The sequence below is a fragment of the Notolepis coatsorum genome, assembly GCF_963971535.1.
Source record: "Notolepis coatsorum genome assembly, chromosome: 4".
In the NCBI taxonomy this organism is placed as follows: Eukaryota; Metazoa; Chordata; class Actinopteri; order Aulopiformes; family Paralepididae; genus Notolepis; species Notolepis coatsorum.
Window position 1 is genome coordinate 74,472,608 of NC_140168.1, and position 17,508 is coordinate 74,490,115.

The 17,508-nt window shown below is 44.8% G+C and overlaps 1 protein-coding gene across 6 annotated transcripts in view; it reads left to right on the plus strand.

The window, feature by feature from the left end:
- Positions 1-17,508, plus strand: part of akap9 (A kinase (PRKA) anchor protein 9) — a 276,424-nt gene that overhangs the window by 239,018 nt on the left and 19,898 nt on the right. For 2 of the 6 annotated variants that reach the window (XM_084313669.1, XM_084313673.1), the window contains 9 exons: positions 4,980-5,101; positions 6,640-6,831; positions 7,784-7,948; positions 9,631-9,751; positions 10,169-10,403; positions 13,201-13,351; positions 14,016-14,369; positions 15,819-16,121; positions 16,575-16,798. In XM_084313669.1, the coding sequence (XP_084169795.1) occupies positions 4,980-5,101; positions 6,640-6,831; positions 7,784-7,948; positions 9,631-9,751; positions 10,169-10,403; positions 13,201-13,351; positions 14,016-14,369; positions 15,819-16,121; positions 16,575-16,798 (1,867 nt within the window). Of the gene's footprint in view, positions 1-4,979; positions 5,102-6,639; positions 6,832-7,783; positions 7,949-9,630; positions 9,752-10,168; positions 10,404-13,200; positions 13,352-14,015; positions 14,370-14,878; positions 15,047-15,818; positions 16,122-16,574; positions 16,799-17,508 lie in introns of those variants that run through there. The other 4 variants (XM_084313670.1, XM_084313671.1, XM_084313672.1 and 1 more) reach the window with 4 other exon arrangements.

Genomic DNA, 17,508 nt, shown 5'->3' on the forward strand with positions numbered 1-17,508 from the left:
TTTTTTGTACTTTATTATTTATGTCTGTTTAACAGTGTTGTATTAATATTCAGGGATGATGTGGTTTGTATATGGGTGAATCAAAAGGCAAAGAGAAATTTAATAAAAAAAAAAAAAAAAGGCGAAGGATAAGGGAAGAAAGAAGTTCAAGGAGGGTCTCTGGACCCATATCACACATGTATGCCTTAGTCAGTATTTAATTTTTTTGAGTAGGTATTATATTTGTATACCTGTTTAAGGGCGGTACACAATCAGTCTTTGTATTAAGTACCTGGAAAAACAACTGAAGTGGAACCAGATAACTAACCATGCTAACCATGTAACCATTTGTGTGCACTGCATTCTTTCTTATTGTGTTGTTAGTTTCATTTTTGTGTAAGTGTTGTTTGTCTATAAATGTTAATAAAAATTTAAGTTTAAAAAATAAAAAATTAAATGTGATTATAACAGACTGCTGTTTATTAATGTCGGGCGACTGCCCACAGACACCTATTTGATTTAAAGTCGGCAGCAGCACGGAGTCTCTGGACTTATTTTATTTGGAATATAATGACTCTATACGCAAAAGTAGCCTAGTTTTAAGTTAAAATATTATAAATCTACATGCCTTGAGGATGTCAATTATTTTTAAGCTCAATAAACTCTGACCGGAATTTCTCTCATTTGACCGGTAGATTTAAATCTACCCGACCCTGAGACCGGCAACAATTCTTTCTAACGGAAACCCTGATGTGAAGTGATGTTCACTAGTGATATGAAGTGATGTTCACTAGCGATGTGAAGTGATGTTCACTAGCGATGTGAAGTGATGTTCACTAGCGATGTGAAGTGATGTTCACTAGTGATGTGAAGTGATGTTCACTAGTGATGTGAAGTGATGTTCACTAGCGATGTGAAGTGATGTTCACTAGCGATGTGAAGTGATGTTCACTAGCGATGTGAAGTGATGTTCACTAGCGATGTGAAGTGATGTTCACTAGTGATGTGAAGTGATGTTCACTAGCGATATGAAGTGATGTTCACTAGCGATATGAAGTGATGTTCACTAGCATGTGAAGTGATGTTCACTAGCATGTGAAGTGATGTTCACTAGTGATGTGAAGTGATGTTCACTAGCGATATGAAGTGATGTTCACTAGCGATATGAAGTGATGTTCACTAGCATATGAAGTGATGTTCACTAGTGATGTGAAGTGATGTTCACTAGCGATGTGAAGTGATGTTCACTAGTGATGTGAAGTGATGTTCACTAGCGATATGAAGTGATGTTCACTAGCGATGTGAAGTGATGTTCACTAGTGATGTGCCAGGGAGGTTGGACCACGGATTCAGGAGGTGGGAGAAAGGGGGGTCAACAGCGATATGCAAAATGATAGAGAAGGGGGAAATGCAAACATTACAAAACTTAAAGGAGAAATTTGGACTAGAAAACAGGGACCACTTCAGATATCTACAGATTAGAGATTACTATAATAAAGAAATAAGAGGGGACAAGGACGAAGAACAGAATGGAATAATTAGGATGATAGTAAGGGCATACGAAGGAGGGAAAGGAAGGGTAATATCAGCACTGTACCGGGCTATAATGACCAGCAAGGGACACACGACAGAATACATAAGGGAGAAATGGGAGAGAGAACTAGAGATAGGAATAACAGGGAAGGAATGGGGTAACATATGCGAGGTGCAACATTCAACAACAGGATCGAGGATATGGAAAGAGTTTGGATGGAAAAACATAATCAGATTCTTTATAACCCCAGAGTTGAAGGGAAAATATGCACCAACACAAAGATCATGCTGGAGGATGTGTGGGAAGGAGGGGGCAAATCACACGCACATATTCTGGGGATGTCAGAAGCTGAAGGGGTATTGGGAGGAGATAGGGGAGGCAATGATCAGAATATTAGGATACGGATTACCACAAACGGGACTGGTGCTTTAGGGGACCTGACACACGAGGGAATACAGGGGGGGACAAGTATTTAATAAAGATAATGTTGATATCGGCCAGAAAAGCAATAATGAGACTGTGGTACAAGGAAGACCCACCGACAATAGCACAATGGGTAGGAATAGTAGAGGAGATACAAGATATGGAGAGGATAACGCACATGCTGAGGCTACAGGAAGAGAAATTTGGGGAAAGATGGGTAAAGTGGGAGGATTATAAAGGAAACGAAAACGACATCACAGAGGAAGAACCAAATGCAACACAAGAGGGCGAAGGGTAAAGGAGGAAAGAAGTTCAAGGAGGGTCTCTGAACCCATGTCACACACTTTTGCTTTAGTTAGTATTTTCTAAAAAAAAAATGTGGGTGTTACAATTGTTTTATGTTTTTTGTACTTTATTATTTATGTCTGTTTAACAGTGTTGTATTAATATTCAGGGATGATGTGGTTTGTATATGGGTGAATCAAAAGGCAAAGAGAAATTTAATAAAAAAAAAAAAAAAAGGCGAAGGATAAGGGAAGAAAGAAGTTCAAGGAGGGTCTCTGGACCCATATCACACATGTATGCCTTAGTCAGTATTTAATTTTTTTGAGTAGGTATTATATTTGTATACCTGTTTAAGGGCGGTACACAATCAGTCTTTGTATTAAGTACCTGGAAAAACAACTGAAGTGGAACCAGATAACTAACCATGCTAACCATGTAACCATTTGTGTGCACTGCATTCTTTCTTATTGTGTTGTTAGTTTCATTTTTGTGTAAGTGTTGTTTGTCTATAAATGTTAATAAAAATTTAAGTTTAAAAAATAAAAAATTAAATGTGATTATAACAGACTGCTGTTTATTAATGTCGGGCGACTGCCCACAGACACCTATTTGATTTAAAGTCGGCAGCAGCACGGAGTCTCTGGACTTATTTTATTTGGAATATAATGACTCTATACGCAAAAGTAGCCTAGTTTTAAGTTAAAATATTATAAATCTACATGCCTTGAGGATGTCAATTATTTTTAAGCTCAATAAACTCTGACCGGAATTTCTCTCATTTGACCGGTAGATTTAAATCTACCCGACCCTGAGACCGGCAACAATTCTTTCTAACGGAAACCCTGATGTGAAGTGATGTTCACTAGTGATATGAAGTGATGTTCACTAGCGATGTGAAGTGATGTTCACTAGCGATGTGAAGTGATGTTCACTAGCGATGTGAAGTGATGTTCACTAGTGATGTGAAGTGATGTTCACTAGTGATGTGAAGTGATGTTCACTAGCGATGTGAAGTGATGTTCACTAGCGATGTGAAGTGATGTTCACTAGCGATGTGAAGTGATGTTCACTAGCGATGTGAAGTGATGTTCACTAGTGATGTGAAGTGATGTTCACTAGCGATATGAAGTGATGTTCACTAGCGATATGAAGTGATGTTCACTAGCATGTGAAGTGATGTTCACTAGCATGTGAAGTGATGTTCACTAGTGATGTGAAGTGATGTTCACTAGCGATATGAAGTGATGTTCACTAGCGATATGAAGTGATGTTCACTAGCATATGAAGTGATGTTCACTAGTGATGTGAAGTGATGTTCACTAGCGATGTGAAGTGATGTTCACTAGTGATGTGAAGTGATGTTCACTAGCGATATGAAGTGATGTTCACTAGCGATGTGAAGTGATGTTCACTAGTGATGTGAAGTGATGTTCACTAGTGATGTGAAGTGATGTTCACTAGCAGTGTGAAGTGATGTTCACTAGTGATATGAAGTGATGTTCACTAGCATGTGAAGTGATGTTCACTAGCAGTGTGAAGTGATGTTCACTAGTGATATGAAGTGATGTTCACTGGCATATGAAGTGATGTTCACTAGCGATGTGAAGTGATGCTCACTAGTGATGTGAAGTGATGTTCACTAGCGATGTGAAGTGATGTTCACTAGCGATGTGAAGTGATGTTCACTAGCAGTGTGAAGTGATGTTCACTAGTGATGTGAAGTGATGTTCACTAGCATGTGAAGTGATGTTCACTAGTGATGTGAAGTGATGTTCACTGGCATATGAAGTGATGTTCACTAGCGATGTGAAGTGATGTTCACTAGTGATGTGAAGTGATGTTCACTAGTGATGTGAAGTGATGTTCACTAGCAGTGTGAAGTGATGTTCACTAGTGATATGAAGTGATGTTCACTAGCATGTGAAGTGATGTTCACTAGCAGTGTGAAGTGATGTTCACTAGTGATATGAAGTGATGTTCACTGGCATATGAAGTGATGTTCACTAGCGATGTGAAGTGATGCTCACTAGTGATGTGAAGTGATGTTCACTAGCGATGTGAAGTGATGTTCACTAGCGATGTGAAGTGATGTTCACTAGCAGTGTGAAGTGATGTTCACTAGTGATGTGAAGTGATGTTCACTAGCATGTGAAGTGATGTTCACTAGTGATGTGAAGTGATGTTCACTGGCATATGAAGTGATGTTCACTAGCGATGTGAAGTGATGTTCACTAGTGATGTGAAGTGATGTTCACTAGCGATGTGAAGTGATGTTCACTAGCGATGTGAAGTGATGTTCACTAGCAGTGTGAAGTGATGTTCACTAGTGATGTGAAGTGATGTTCACTAGCATGTGAAGTGATGTTCACTAGTGATGTGAAGTGATGTTCACTAGTGATGTGAAGTGATGTTCACTAGTGATGTGAAGTGATGTTCACTGGCATGTGAAGTGATGTTCACTAGTGATGTGAAGTGATGTTCACTAGTGATGTGAAGTGATGTTCACTAGTGATGTGAAGTGATGTTCACTAGCATGTGAAGTGATGTTCACTAGTGATGTGAAGTGATGTTCACTAGTGATGTGAAGTGATGTTCACTGGCATGTGAAGTGATGTTCACTAGTGATGTGAAGTGATGTTCACTAGTGATGTGAAGTGATGTTCACTAGTGATGTGAAGTGATGTTCACTAGTGATGTGAAGTGATGTTCACTGGCATGTGAAGTGATGTTTCAAGCCTGTGTTTGTGTCCCGGTGCAGACAGCAGTTCGGACTACAGCCAGCGGACGGGCTACGACCTGACCAGCCTGCAGCAGGAGTTCAGGACCACCCCTGAGGGAGCCAGGAGAGAGACGGACGACGCACTGCCTGACAGAATCAAGGTACAATATGATATAAACAATAAGGAGAACACTAATAGACGTTCCATGTAGAGAGAGGTGGAATGAGTAGTCAGTTTTTTTCTTCTTTCAAATAGAAGTACAATGAAACTCAATCACCAGATTGAGGCACAACTGATTAATTCTCTCTGTGTACTGTATGTCATAATGACATTTTTACATTTACATTTAGTCATTTAGCTGACGCTTTTATCCAAAGCGACTTACAAGTTCTGTATGACAAGGCTGCAGGAAGGCTACTACTCAGCTGAGTAACAATGTCAAACAGTGCTGAAACTCGGGTGGTGCAGTGTCGAGTGCATAGTTGTATAGTAGGAAGAGTGCATGATATAGGACAGTAAGAAGGTTATGTCTTTTTTTATAAAAACAAAAAAAATTATTTCAGATATTGATTGAATAAGTGTGTTTAGTCGACAGCAAAAGATTGGACGGGTTTCGGCCGTCCTAACTGTGGTGGGAAGTCGGGGGGAGCCATTCCCTTCGCTGCGTGATATGCCAGGTCGAGGACCTTGCAGTGAATTTGTGTGGCGATGGGGAGCCAGTGCAGGTCCCTAAGAAGTGGGGTAACATGGGTTTGGTAGGTTGGAGATCAGGCGGGTGGCTGCGTTCTGAATTGCGTTCTGAATGAGTTGAAGAGGCTTGGTGGCAGAGGTCGGTAGCGACACATGACTGTTGATTGGACAAGGAGTTGAGTGGCTTCTTTTGTCAGGAAGGGGCGGATCCTTCTGATGTTGCTCAGGAGGAATCTGCAGGTTCTGGTTGTTGCTGCGATGTGAGCAGAGAAGTTCAGCCGGTCGTCAAGGAGTACACCAAGGTTCTTGGCGGTCGGACGCAGCCATGGCTACATTCTCCACTGTGATGGAAAGATCGGTCAGCGGGGAGGATTTGGCCGGCAGGTGGAGCAATTCTGTTTTGCTTAGGTTCAGTTTGAGGTGGTTGGTCGTCATCCAGGCGGAGATGTCGGACAGACAGGCCGAGATCCGCTCAGAGACATGGATATCTAAGGGAGGAAAGGAGAGGAAGAGTTGAGTATCGTCGGCATAGCAGTTATATGAGAAGGCATGAGACGTGATAATGTTACCCATAGCTTTGGTGTAGAGGGAGAAGAGGAGGTGTCCAAGGACCGAGCCCAGGGGGACGCGCGTCCGAAGGTTGATAGAGGAGATGAAAATGTTTATTGTGTTCCTGTGAAGACTTAAGATGGAGTTATATGGTTCTTTGTTGGAGATACTCGGTTGTGAACTGAGTGCATTACATAATAAAACCCCTGTGTGACTGTATGTCTGTTTGACTGTGTGTGTGTGTGTGTGTGTGTTTGATTGTGTGTCTGTGTGTCTGTTTGACTCTGTCTGTATGTCTGTATCTGTTTGACTGTCTGTATGTCTGTATGTGTGTATGTCTGTTTGACTGTGTGTCTGTATGTCTGTTCGACTTTGTGTTATTGTATGTTTGTGTGTGTGTCTGTTTGACTGTGTGTGTCTGTGTGTGTGTGTGTGTGTGTGTGTGTGTGTGTGCTCCAGACGCTGCTCCGTGAGGTGCACCAGGAGGGCATGCAGGTCCTGTCTCTGTCGGAGGTTCCTCTGCCTGAGGGCGAGCCTGGAGCTCAGTTCCTCCACACCCAGGGCTCGGCCAAGGAGAGAGACGCCCTGCTGGCCACCGTGGAGGCCCTGAAAGCCCTCATCACCCAGATGCAGACGCACAGGGACACACAGGTAACGGAAGCCCACCCAGACTTTCTATCAAGCACACCAAGTTCAAAGCTACATGAGGGATTTATAATATAGTTTATTGTGGTGGTGATGATTGACAGGGAAATTGACCAATTAATGTATCATAGCCTTCACTCTATCTGCACTATGTGCACTCTAACACGTGCACACACACACTTATATCCACGTAGCATTCAGTCCAGTCACATAGCCTTCTCATTCTGCACATCATATCTATAACTCATAGTCTGTAAGTCAAGGTACCACTTAGTTTAGTCTACTCTCCTGTATAAATACGTTGCCATTCTACAGAGATCTAGGCTATAGGGCCCCATTGCTGTAACCTGGGTCTCTCCGTGCAACACGTCATTCTTGCTAACTCTAAGGTGGTCGGGGGGGGGGGGGGGGGGAGACACATTGTGTGTCTCATCCAGCTGTTTCACGGGGTGACTCTGTGAACAGCCTGTGAGCTGTGTGACACTGGATAACATGCCTATAGGAACAGGTTCACACAGAAACAGTAGTTGTGAAGTATTCACAAAAACGTGGGCTTTTTCTTAATTTCTTTGCTGAGAGGACGGCGAACAAGTGGCTAAAAAACAACATCAACAACATGTCCTTTTGAAGTATTGTATAAATTCCCCTTTAGGCCAATATGATCTCTTTACTTTACTAAAGGTATGTGCATATCTCTCTCTCTCTCTCTCTCTCTCTCTCTCTCTCTCTCTCTCTCGTGTGTGTGTGTGTGTGTGTGTGTGTGTGTGTGTGTGTGTGTGTGTGTGTGTGTGTGTGTGTGTGTGTGTGTGTGTGTGTGTGTGTGTGTGTGTGTGTGTGTGTGTGTGTGTGTGTGTGTGTGTGTGTGTGTGTGTGTGTGTGTGTGTGTGTGTGTGTGTGTGTGTGTGTGTGTGTGTGTCTCTCTGTCTCTGTGTGTGTGTCTCTCTGTGTGTGTCTCTAGCCGGGGGGTGGTGACTGGCGTGGTGAGCTGCTGGCGGCGGTGCAGCAGGTGTTGGTGGTGGAGCGCAGTGTTCTGAAGAGCGCTCTGTACGCCCGGCTGGACCTGCTGGACACCAGCGACGCCGTCATCCACCTCAACTTGCTGGAGAGGAGCCTGGCGGAGCTGGTCAGTAGCACCACAGTCTGTTTAGAGGAGCCTGGCGGAGCTGGTCAGTAGCACCACAGTCTGTTTAGAGGAGCCTGGCGGAGCTGGTCAGTAGCACCACAGTCTGTTTAGAGGAGCCTGGCGGAGCTGGTCAGTAGCACCACAGTCTGTTTAGAGGAGCCTGGCGGAGCTGGTCAGTAGCACCACAGTCTGTTTAGAGGAGCCTGGCGGAGCTGGTCAGTAGCACCACAGCCTGTTTAGAGGAGCCTGGCGGAGCTGGTCAGTAGCACCACAGTCTGTTTAGAGGAGCCTGGCGGAGCTGGTCAGTAGCACCACAGTCTGTTTAGAGGAGCCTGGCGGAGCTGGTCAGTAGCACCACAGTCTGTTTAGAGGAGCCTGGCGGAGCTGGTCAGTAGCACCACAGTCTGTTTAGAGGAGCCTGGCGGAGCTGGTCAGTAGCACCACAGTCTGTTTAGTAACTTAAGGATTCTGACTCAAGTACTGTACTTAAGTACAATTCCGAGCTACAGTACTTGTAGTATTATGCGAGTATTTTCTTTTTAGGGAACTTTATACTTTTACTCCACTACATTTCTCTGAACCCATCAGTTACTAGTTACTTTGACGAAAAGGATTTTGCATAGAAAACATAATATATACAAAATAAAACATTTATGAAGATTATATACTTTCACATTTGAAGCCTGTCAACTTCAAGAGGACATAATCAGAGCAGCATAACTGGACCACATACCACTTTAACATAGCCTATAGAGGGGCGGCTAGGTGGTGCAGTGGGCAAGGTGCTCACCACCAATGCAGGAGACGCTGGTATCGAGCCCAGCTCTCCGCGTTGCTATCAGCTTGGCTGGTCGTTCACACAAATACAATTGGCAGTATTAGGGGGTGGGAAGCTGATGGGTGGGGATCGGACGTTGTGGACAGCGACTCCTACAGGTCGGTTGGTGCGCCTGCGCAGTAGAATCAGGAAGCGACGGGGGCGGCGTGCCCTCCAAACGCAGACCCCCGACGCTGAAAGATTGCGCTGTGCAGGTGAAAAGATGCGACGGCTGCTACCTCGAGTACCGGAGGGGACTCGTGCAATGTATGGCTTCGTCCACATTACAGCCGGCTTGTGGGAGGCAAGAAACAACGTTCGAAGACAGGGGAGGGTTGAATTGGACGATACGAAATTGGGATGGGAGAAAAATAGAAAATGGGAGAAAAAGTAGATAAAAAAAATAAAACATATCCTATAGAGGTCAATGGATACACAAATGTCATGTAGAATGTGTACTTTGACTTTAGGTACTTAAGTACATTCAATAGCAAATACTTCTCTACTTTTACTTAAGTAGAATTCGAGTGGAGGACTTTTACTTTTACCAGAGTACTCATTTATCTGAGTATTTCTACTTTTCACTTAATATTGTGTATACCTCCCAGCTCTAGTACATTAATATTGTGTGTACCTCCCAGCTGTAGTACATTAATATTGTGTGTACCTCCCAGCTGTAGTACATTACTATTGTGTGTACCTCCCAGCTGTAGTACATTAATATTGTGTGTACCTCCCAGCTGTAGTACATTAATATTGTGTGTACCTCCCAGCTGTAGTACATTAATATTGTGTATACCTCCCAGCTCTAGTCTACAGTGTAATGCTGGTCCCTGACCTGTGTGTTGTGTGTTTCTCGGAGCAGGACGTCCAGCACAGAGAAGCCCTGGGCTCGCTGCGCTCTGCGGATCGCTCCAGTCTCCTCTCCGAGGTCCGCCAGCTCCGCAGCCAGCTGCAGCATCTCCAGATCCAGTCCCCCAGTCCAGGTCTGTAGGGGTTCCTCCATCTGCACGTCTGTCTTGTGTCTGAGCGTGGTGTGGATGTGGTTCGTGGGGGAAAACGTGAATAATAAGTAACGATTCAGCTCAACAGCGACTTGATTTCGGTCATTCAGGCCGAAGATTCAACGCATCCTAATAATCTCAGTTTGATCCGATACCTATATTCTACTTTTATTCAATGTACATAGTACTAAATGTATGGAAAGTGATACGTATAGTCTACTGTCTATTGTTTGTGGTGCGCGTCTTCACGTGTGTGTGTGTGTGTGTGTTCTGTGGAACTTGCTAACGAAGTTGCTAATGACACCTAAGTTGCACCGTTGACACCGATATAATTCCTGTACATTCACTGTGTTTCGGTGCAAAGAGTTGATCTGACCCGAGTTTGTGTTGTCGCTCCAGGTGTCCAAGCTGGTGTGCAGTCAGTGGCTGAGCCTGGTGCTGCGGGCCAGAGGGAGAGGGGCTCTGGTGCTGAGCCTGGCGCTGCCAGCCAGAGGGAGAGGGGCTCTGGTGCTGGTGCTGCGGGCCAGAGGCTGGTGGCGGAGGAGTTAAAGGGAGAACTGGCCCAGACCAAGCTGGAGCTAGAGACCACGCTGAAGGCTCAGCACAAACACCTCAAGGAGCTGGACACACTAAGGTTAGACCTGCACACGCAGGCTGGGTATCTGCACTGATTACCCAATTCCGTTGGATTCAATATAGATTCAATTAGGTTTGACGGTGCTGGTTTCAGGGTATTTGTTGTCAAAAGATGTATTTTGGTCAATGGAGTTTCAGCCCTAGTTTTTACATCCCAGTGAATTCATCACCTCTCTGATCTCTAGCTTTAGTAGGGAGTGGTGCATGTTCAGAAATACTGACTGAACTGTCCTGGGGCACAGGAAGAACATACTGACTGAACTGTCCTGGGCACAGGAAGAACATACTGGCAGAACTGTCCTGGGGCACAGGAAGAACATACTGACTGAACTGTCCTGGGGCACAGGAAGAACATACTGACTGAACTGTCCTGGGCACAGGAAGAACATACTGACTGAACTGTCCTGGGGCACAGGAAGAACATACTGACTGAACTGTCCTGGGCACAGGAAGAACATACTGGCAGAACTGTCCTGGGGCACAGGAAGAACATACTGACTGAACTGTCCTGGGGCACAGGAAGAACATACTGACTGAACTGTCCTGGGCCACAGGAAGATTATGTGAACTAGGGCTATCAATATAAAAAATAAGAAAAGAAAAAGCTAATAATCACGTAATCCTTTTTGAGCCCAACTACCTTCAATAACTTCGACAGCCATGCTGGTGTGTTTATGTTCCTCATAACTCTGACATAAAACCTGGAAGAATAATGAGTGGCCAGACATTCTCTGAATAGCTCATTATACAAAGTCTCAGTGTTTTTAAGTACACAGGTTGCACTATGCTACTGTACGCTCGCAAGCTGGCAGTGAGGTTCAGAGATCGTCTCAAGGATCTGTCTGCCAACAAAGTTGGTTGTTACATCAGAGAACAAATCTATTCACAAAATGGAAAAAAGTACTCATGATTACTTCCTATGAAATGACCATGTTTTCATGCTTCTCCTAATTACCACTAATTATCTCCTACAGATTCATTTAGCTATGTATTTCTTTTTTTAATTTGCGTTAATTGTGAATGTGATTAATTAATCGATTGACAGCCCTAATGTGAACTCTTATAATTGGTGACATTCTCCTTTAAAAGGAAAGCCCACTTTGATGATCTTCAATCTTCGAATTGTGTCCTTTCTTTCTGGTTAGAACTCAAATAAAAAAATGTATTCAAAGAGTATTATACAAAATGACCACAGTGATCCGTCTCCTCATTATAGAGACAGACACTGGTAACACACTCCGCTTTCAATGGAGTGCTGCTGATGTGAATTCACTTTCAAATTATTCATAGTATTCCATGACGTCATCATCATCATCATCATCATCATCATACTTTTTTTTTAATGTTTATGGATATCTAATAAGCCCATCCCTCCCGCCCCAGCCTAAATAAAAACGATAAAAAATACACATAAAAAAATATATACAAATAAAAATTAGAAACAAATTTAACAACATATGGTACTCTTGAAGGACAAATCTATTCACTATAGAAATAATTTAACAAAGGTGCACTTTAAATCTGTGATACAAGAGCTAGATTGTGTGACTATAAATAAATGAAGAAAGAAAATAAATAAATAAATACCAACTGCAATCAACATGTAGGCCTACTCCACGATAACTTCCCTATCCCCCTCCCACGTGACACTCAACGTAACTCCAGTCAGGAGGTAATGCCTCTAATTTATCTATATATCAGATTAACGGTTGCCAATGTATGTAAAATGTATCATTACATCCTCGAATTGTAAATAAAGTTTTTTTCCAAATTTAAGAATGACAGCACATCACATAGCCATAACAAATCTCTCTTTTAACTCATTCCCTGCCAACAACGATTATACTCATTATTGGGCGCCATCCTTTGAACGCCAACAACAAGTATACTCGTTATTTGATCAGTTTTTTTTCCCGATTTTAATATTCTATTCAATGTCACGGACCTGTATGTTGCCGTTAAAAGGCATACATACTGGCATCCCGAGGGTGCAGTACCGGCCAGATCCTGCCAGGTGGCAGTATCGAGAGTGCAGTAAACCCTGTTCCAGACCGGGTGTTACGTTTAAACCACTCCGGGCGCAGTTTTTTAGTACAGGGAAGCCTAGAGATTCACTCGGGTCGCAATGAAACGGGTCCGGGCCCCTCGATGCATGTGTTGTGCCGTATTATGTCGTGGGCCAGATGGACATGAGATGGACCAGATGGTGATCAAACAATTGGAATATTATTTTTGGAATACCTCCGACCACAGGTAAGGACTATCTGAAATCAATTCCAGCTTGATCCTGCAAGGATTTCGTGCTGATCGGCGTGTGTGGTGTTCATAACGAATGCCGTTACTGGCAATCAAAGCATCAGAAACGACCCCCCCCCCCCCCCTTCATGCATTCATGATGAAACATATACCTATTATATACAGTTGATTTGGAAATAGTAGCGTGTCCAGGGATGAAACGCCAATGTTTTTAGTAGAATTCACGTAGCGCGCTTTAACTCAGTTTCCCAGGAATTAGCCCGGATCATTCAGAAACTATACTTATATTCACCACGGGATAACGCATGAACGTATGCATTAAAACATTTATTCTTTTTTGCATCTTGGACAGAAGATAGTTACTGTCAAATGACCATAGTATTGTGTCCATGGCTATAATATAGAATATAGAAATAGCTCTACAAACAAGGTGACGCACTCCTATCTTTAAAGCATGGCCTGGCTAGAACAGGATGAGGCTAGTCCCCGGCGGTCAATGACTTAAGACCCGTGGCTCACAGAGACTCTTTTGTGGACAGACTGGAGGTGTCCCAGAGCGCAGCGGAGGTGGACGCGCTGAACGACCAGCTGGCGGAGGAGAAGAAGAGGAGCAGAGAGCTGCAGTGGGCCGTGGAGAAGCAGCGCTGCAGGACGGGCCGGGAGGAGGAGAGCGAGCGGGAGGAGCTGGAGGTGAGGAGGAGGCCGCCCTGTGCGTCCCCCGAGAAACACACTTAACTCCCACCTGCTCCCAATGAGCAGATGGGCACCTTGCATGGTCGCCTCCGCTGTGTGAGTGAACGTGTGAGTGAATGTGTGAGATCGCTCACAATAAACATTTAGGTAGTCAAAATCAAAAGTCACATAAGAATAAAAATAGTCTGGGATATACATTCTAAAATATGTATATACAGCCAAAAATATACAGTAAAATGTACATTAATAAATGTAGAAGAATGTGTCGATGTAAAAGTCATAATTCAAAAGTCCAGGAAGATTACTAGAATAGTAAGAGCTGTTTTTGTTGACCTACCTGAGCACTAGAATAGTAAGAGCTGTTTTTGTTTACCTACCTGAGCACTAGAATACTAAGAGCTGTTTTTGTGAGGCTGCAGTAGTTCAGACACCCTCCTCTACACTCTGATTGGTTAGTCTTATTTGTATGCAGAAACACAAACATTATTTCTAGCTAACAGCCATGGCTAACGGTAGCTGTGCTGCCCTAAATAAACCTGAGGAACATATCCCCGCTGTGATTGGCTAACCGGAACACGATGTATCCGTAAGTTCCAACCCTCTCCTTCAAATGGACCAATCGGATCACTCTGACCGCTAACCCCTCCCTAACCCTCCCCAGGACCTCCAGCTTGCTCTGGCGGAGCAGCAGAGCCGTGCGGCCCAGCTGACCTCCGCCTTGGAGCAGGAGCGCCAGGCCTCCTCGCAGCTCTCCCAGCAGGCCGAGCAGGAGCGCCTCGGCCTCCAGAGGCGCCTCCAGGAGCTCCAGGTGCAGCTGGAGACGGAGCGGGCCAAGGCCCAGGAGATGAGGAGCGCCCTGGGGAGAGAGAGGGAGCTGCGGAGGGAGGTCTCATCCAACGGGGAGGGGGCTGAGGAGGAGGGGAGAGCCCTGGGTGAGGAGGAGGAGGGAGGACAGAGGCGGCCAGAGGCGCTACTGGACAGACTGCAGAGGGAGCTGGATGACAAACAAGCCCAGGTAGGATGTCTGGCCAGTATATACACTGGCAGTGTTTTATATATGTACTGTACTGTATATACACTGGCACTGTTTTATATATACTGTACGTACAGTATATACACTGGCACCGTGTTTTATATATCTACTATACATACAGTATATACACTGGCAGTTTTATATATGTACTGTACTGTATATACACTGGCACTGTGTTTTATATATACTGTACGTACAGTATATACACTGGCACTGTGTTTTATATATACTGTACGTACAGTATATACACTGGCACTGTGTTTTATATATACTGTACGTACAGTATATACACTGGCACTGTGTTTTATATATCTACTGTACGTACAGTATATATACTGGCAGTGTTTTATATATCTACTGTACGTACAGTATATACACTGGCACAGTGTTTTATATATCTACCAGTTATGTTTTGTTTTTTTCCTTTAAAGTGACATTTTCTTATGTTTTTAAAGTGACCTGTGGTGTGTTTTGTGTGTGAGAGAGTGCAGAATGTGTGTGTGTGTGTGTGTGTGTGTGTTCGTGTGTGTGTGTGTGCTTGTGTGTGGAGAAATCAGTGTTCCCAATGTTCTGATGGCCTGGGGGAAGAAGCTGAGCCTGAGTCTCTCTGTTCTTGCTGCGCGTTTGCCTGACCGCAGCAGCTTGAACAGGTTGGGGTGGTGAGGGTCCTTAATTATTCTGCAGGCTCTGGATTTGCAGGGGTGGTAGTGCAATACCCGTAGTACATCATGCTGTCCAACATGATAAATATCCATGTGATTATTTAACTTTTAATAAAGTTTTCTCTCTCCCACTTATCGCCCAACTGTACTCTGAATTCAGAAACAGTACGATGAGGTGTCAGAATGTGCTCTGGCCGCTATACCAAACACACCCTGCCCTACTCTCTCCCTCTGGCCGCTATACCAAACACACCCTGCCCTGCTCTCTCCCTCTGGCCGCTATACCAAACACACCCTGCCCTACTCTCTCCCTCTGGCCGCTATACCAAACACACCCTGCCCTACTCTCTCCCTCTGGCCGCTATACCAAACACACCCTGCCCTACTCTCTCCCTCTGGCCGCTATACCAAACACACCCTGCCCTGCTCTCTCCCTCTGGCCGCTATACCAAACACACCCTGCCCTGCTCTCTCCCTCTGGCCGCTATACCAAACACACCCTGCCCTACCCTCTCCCTCTGGCCGCTATACCAAACACACCCTGCCCTACTCTCTCCCTCTGGCCGCTATACCAAACACACCCTGCCCTACTCTCTCTTCTGGCCGCTATACCAAACACACCCTGCCCTACTCTCTCTTCTGGCCGCTATACCAAACACACCCTGCCCTACTCTCTCCCTCTGGCCGCTATACCAAACACACCCTGCCCTACTCTCTCCCTCTGGCCGCTATACCAAACACACCCTGCCCTACTCTCTCCCTCCCACAGGTGGTGCATCTCCTCGGGGAGGTGGAGGCTCAGAAGCTGGAGGGAGTCAGACAAGAGGAGGCACTGACTCTGACCAGTCAGAGAGCCAAGCGGGACCAGGAGGCGCTCCAGGAGGCAAGGGCCCAGCTGGAGAGCCTGGAAAAGCGGACGATGGAGGCCCAGGCCCAGCTGGAGGGGGAGGTGCAGAGAAGGAGGAGCTTGGAGAAGGAGAAGGAAAGGCTGGAGGAGACGGCAGCTCGGCTAGGAGACCTGAGGGACGGACATGGAGTCAGGAGCGCACCACTACAGGTTGGCAGAGACAACGTGAGGATCTGTTGGTTGGTTGGCTGGTTGGATGATTTGGTGGTTGGTTGGTTGGTTGGTTGGTTTGTTGGGTGGCTTGTTGGTTTGGTTTGAGACTGGTTTGGTTGGTTGGTAGGTTGGTTTGTTGGTTGATTAGTTGGGTGGCTGGTTGGTTGATCGATTGGTTGGGTGATTGGTTGGTTGGTTGGTTGGCTGGCTGGTTGATTGATTTTATAAATCTGTACAGCACAAGGAAAGTTAAAAAGTAATAGCTTCCAGGGTTTGAAAAGCTTGGTATTTAGTATTTTATGTTCGGGGAAAAAAGAAAAAAAAACATTAATGTAATTTGTGATATTTGTTGTGTAGAATAATGTTCAGCTATAGAGAAATAATGGCCTGGTTGACCCAGGTGCACAGCATACATACATAAAACTGTAGGAACCTTGTACTAAATCCAGACATGCCCTGTTTCAGCAGCCGGCCTCTTGGCACGGCGAGCCCTGCAGCCGCACCAAAGACTGGGTGTATCAGCAGAAGGGCCCGGTCCTCTCCGGCCCGCCCGCCACTGGGACGGGCACCACTGGGACGGGCACCGGCGGACCCCAGCATGGCCCCGGGCGCTTGGCAGACAAGATCCTAGGCAAGCTGCACCTCATCGCCTCCAAGATCCGCACCATGACCAGCAAGGCCACGGGAAGGTATGTTCATCATGACACTGTACGCTTTCACATTCCCAACGTTCTCTTCTTCCATGGAAGTGTGTGTAGGATGTAATAGCAGACTGTGCATGTGTGCGTGCGTGTGTAGGTGTGTGTGTGTGTGATTGATTGAAAACTTTATTAACAGATTGCAGAATGGGTACAATACAGTACAGCTCAATACACACAAATGTTAAGGGGATGCAGACCAGAGAAAGACTTTCGTAGGATGTACAGTAATAACATACTGTGAGTGTGGGATGTAATAACATACTGTGAGTGTGGGATGTAATAACATACTGTGAGTGTGGGATGTAATAACATACTGTGAGTGTGGGATGTAATAACATACTGTGAGTGTGGGATGTAATAACATACTGCAAGTGTGGGATGTAATAACATACTGTGAGTGTGGGATGTAATAACATACTGTGAGTGTGGGATGTAATAACATACTGTGAGTGTGGGATGTAATAACATACTGTGAGTGTGGGATGTAATAACATACTGTGAGTGTGGGATGTAATAACATACTGTGAGTGTGGGATGTAATAACATACTGTGAGTGTGGGATGTAATAACATACTGTGAGTGTGGGATGTAATAACATACTGTGAGTGTGGGATGTAATAGCACACTGTGTGTATGTTACTATGTTGTGTGTAGGATGTAATAGCAGACTGTGTGTGTATGTTGTGTGTAGGATGTAA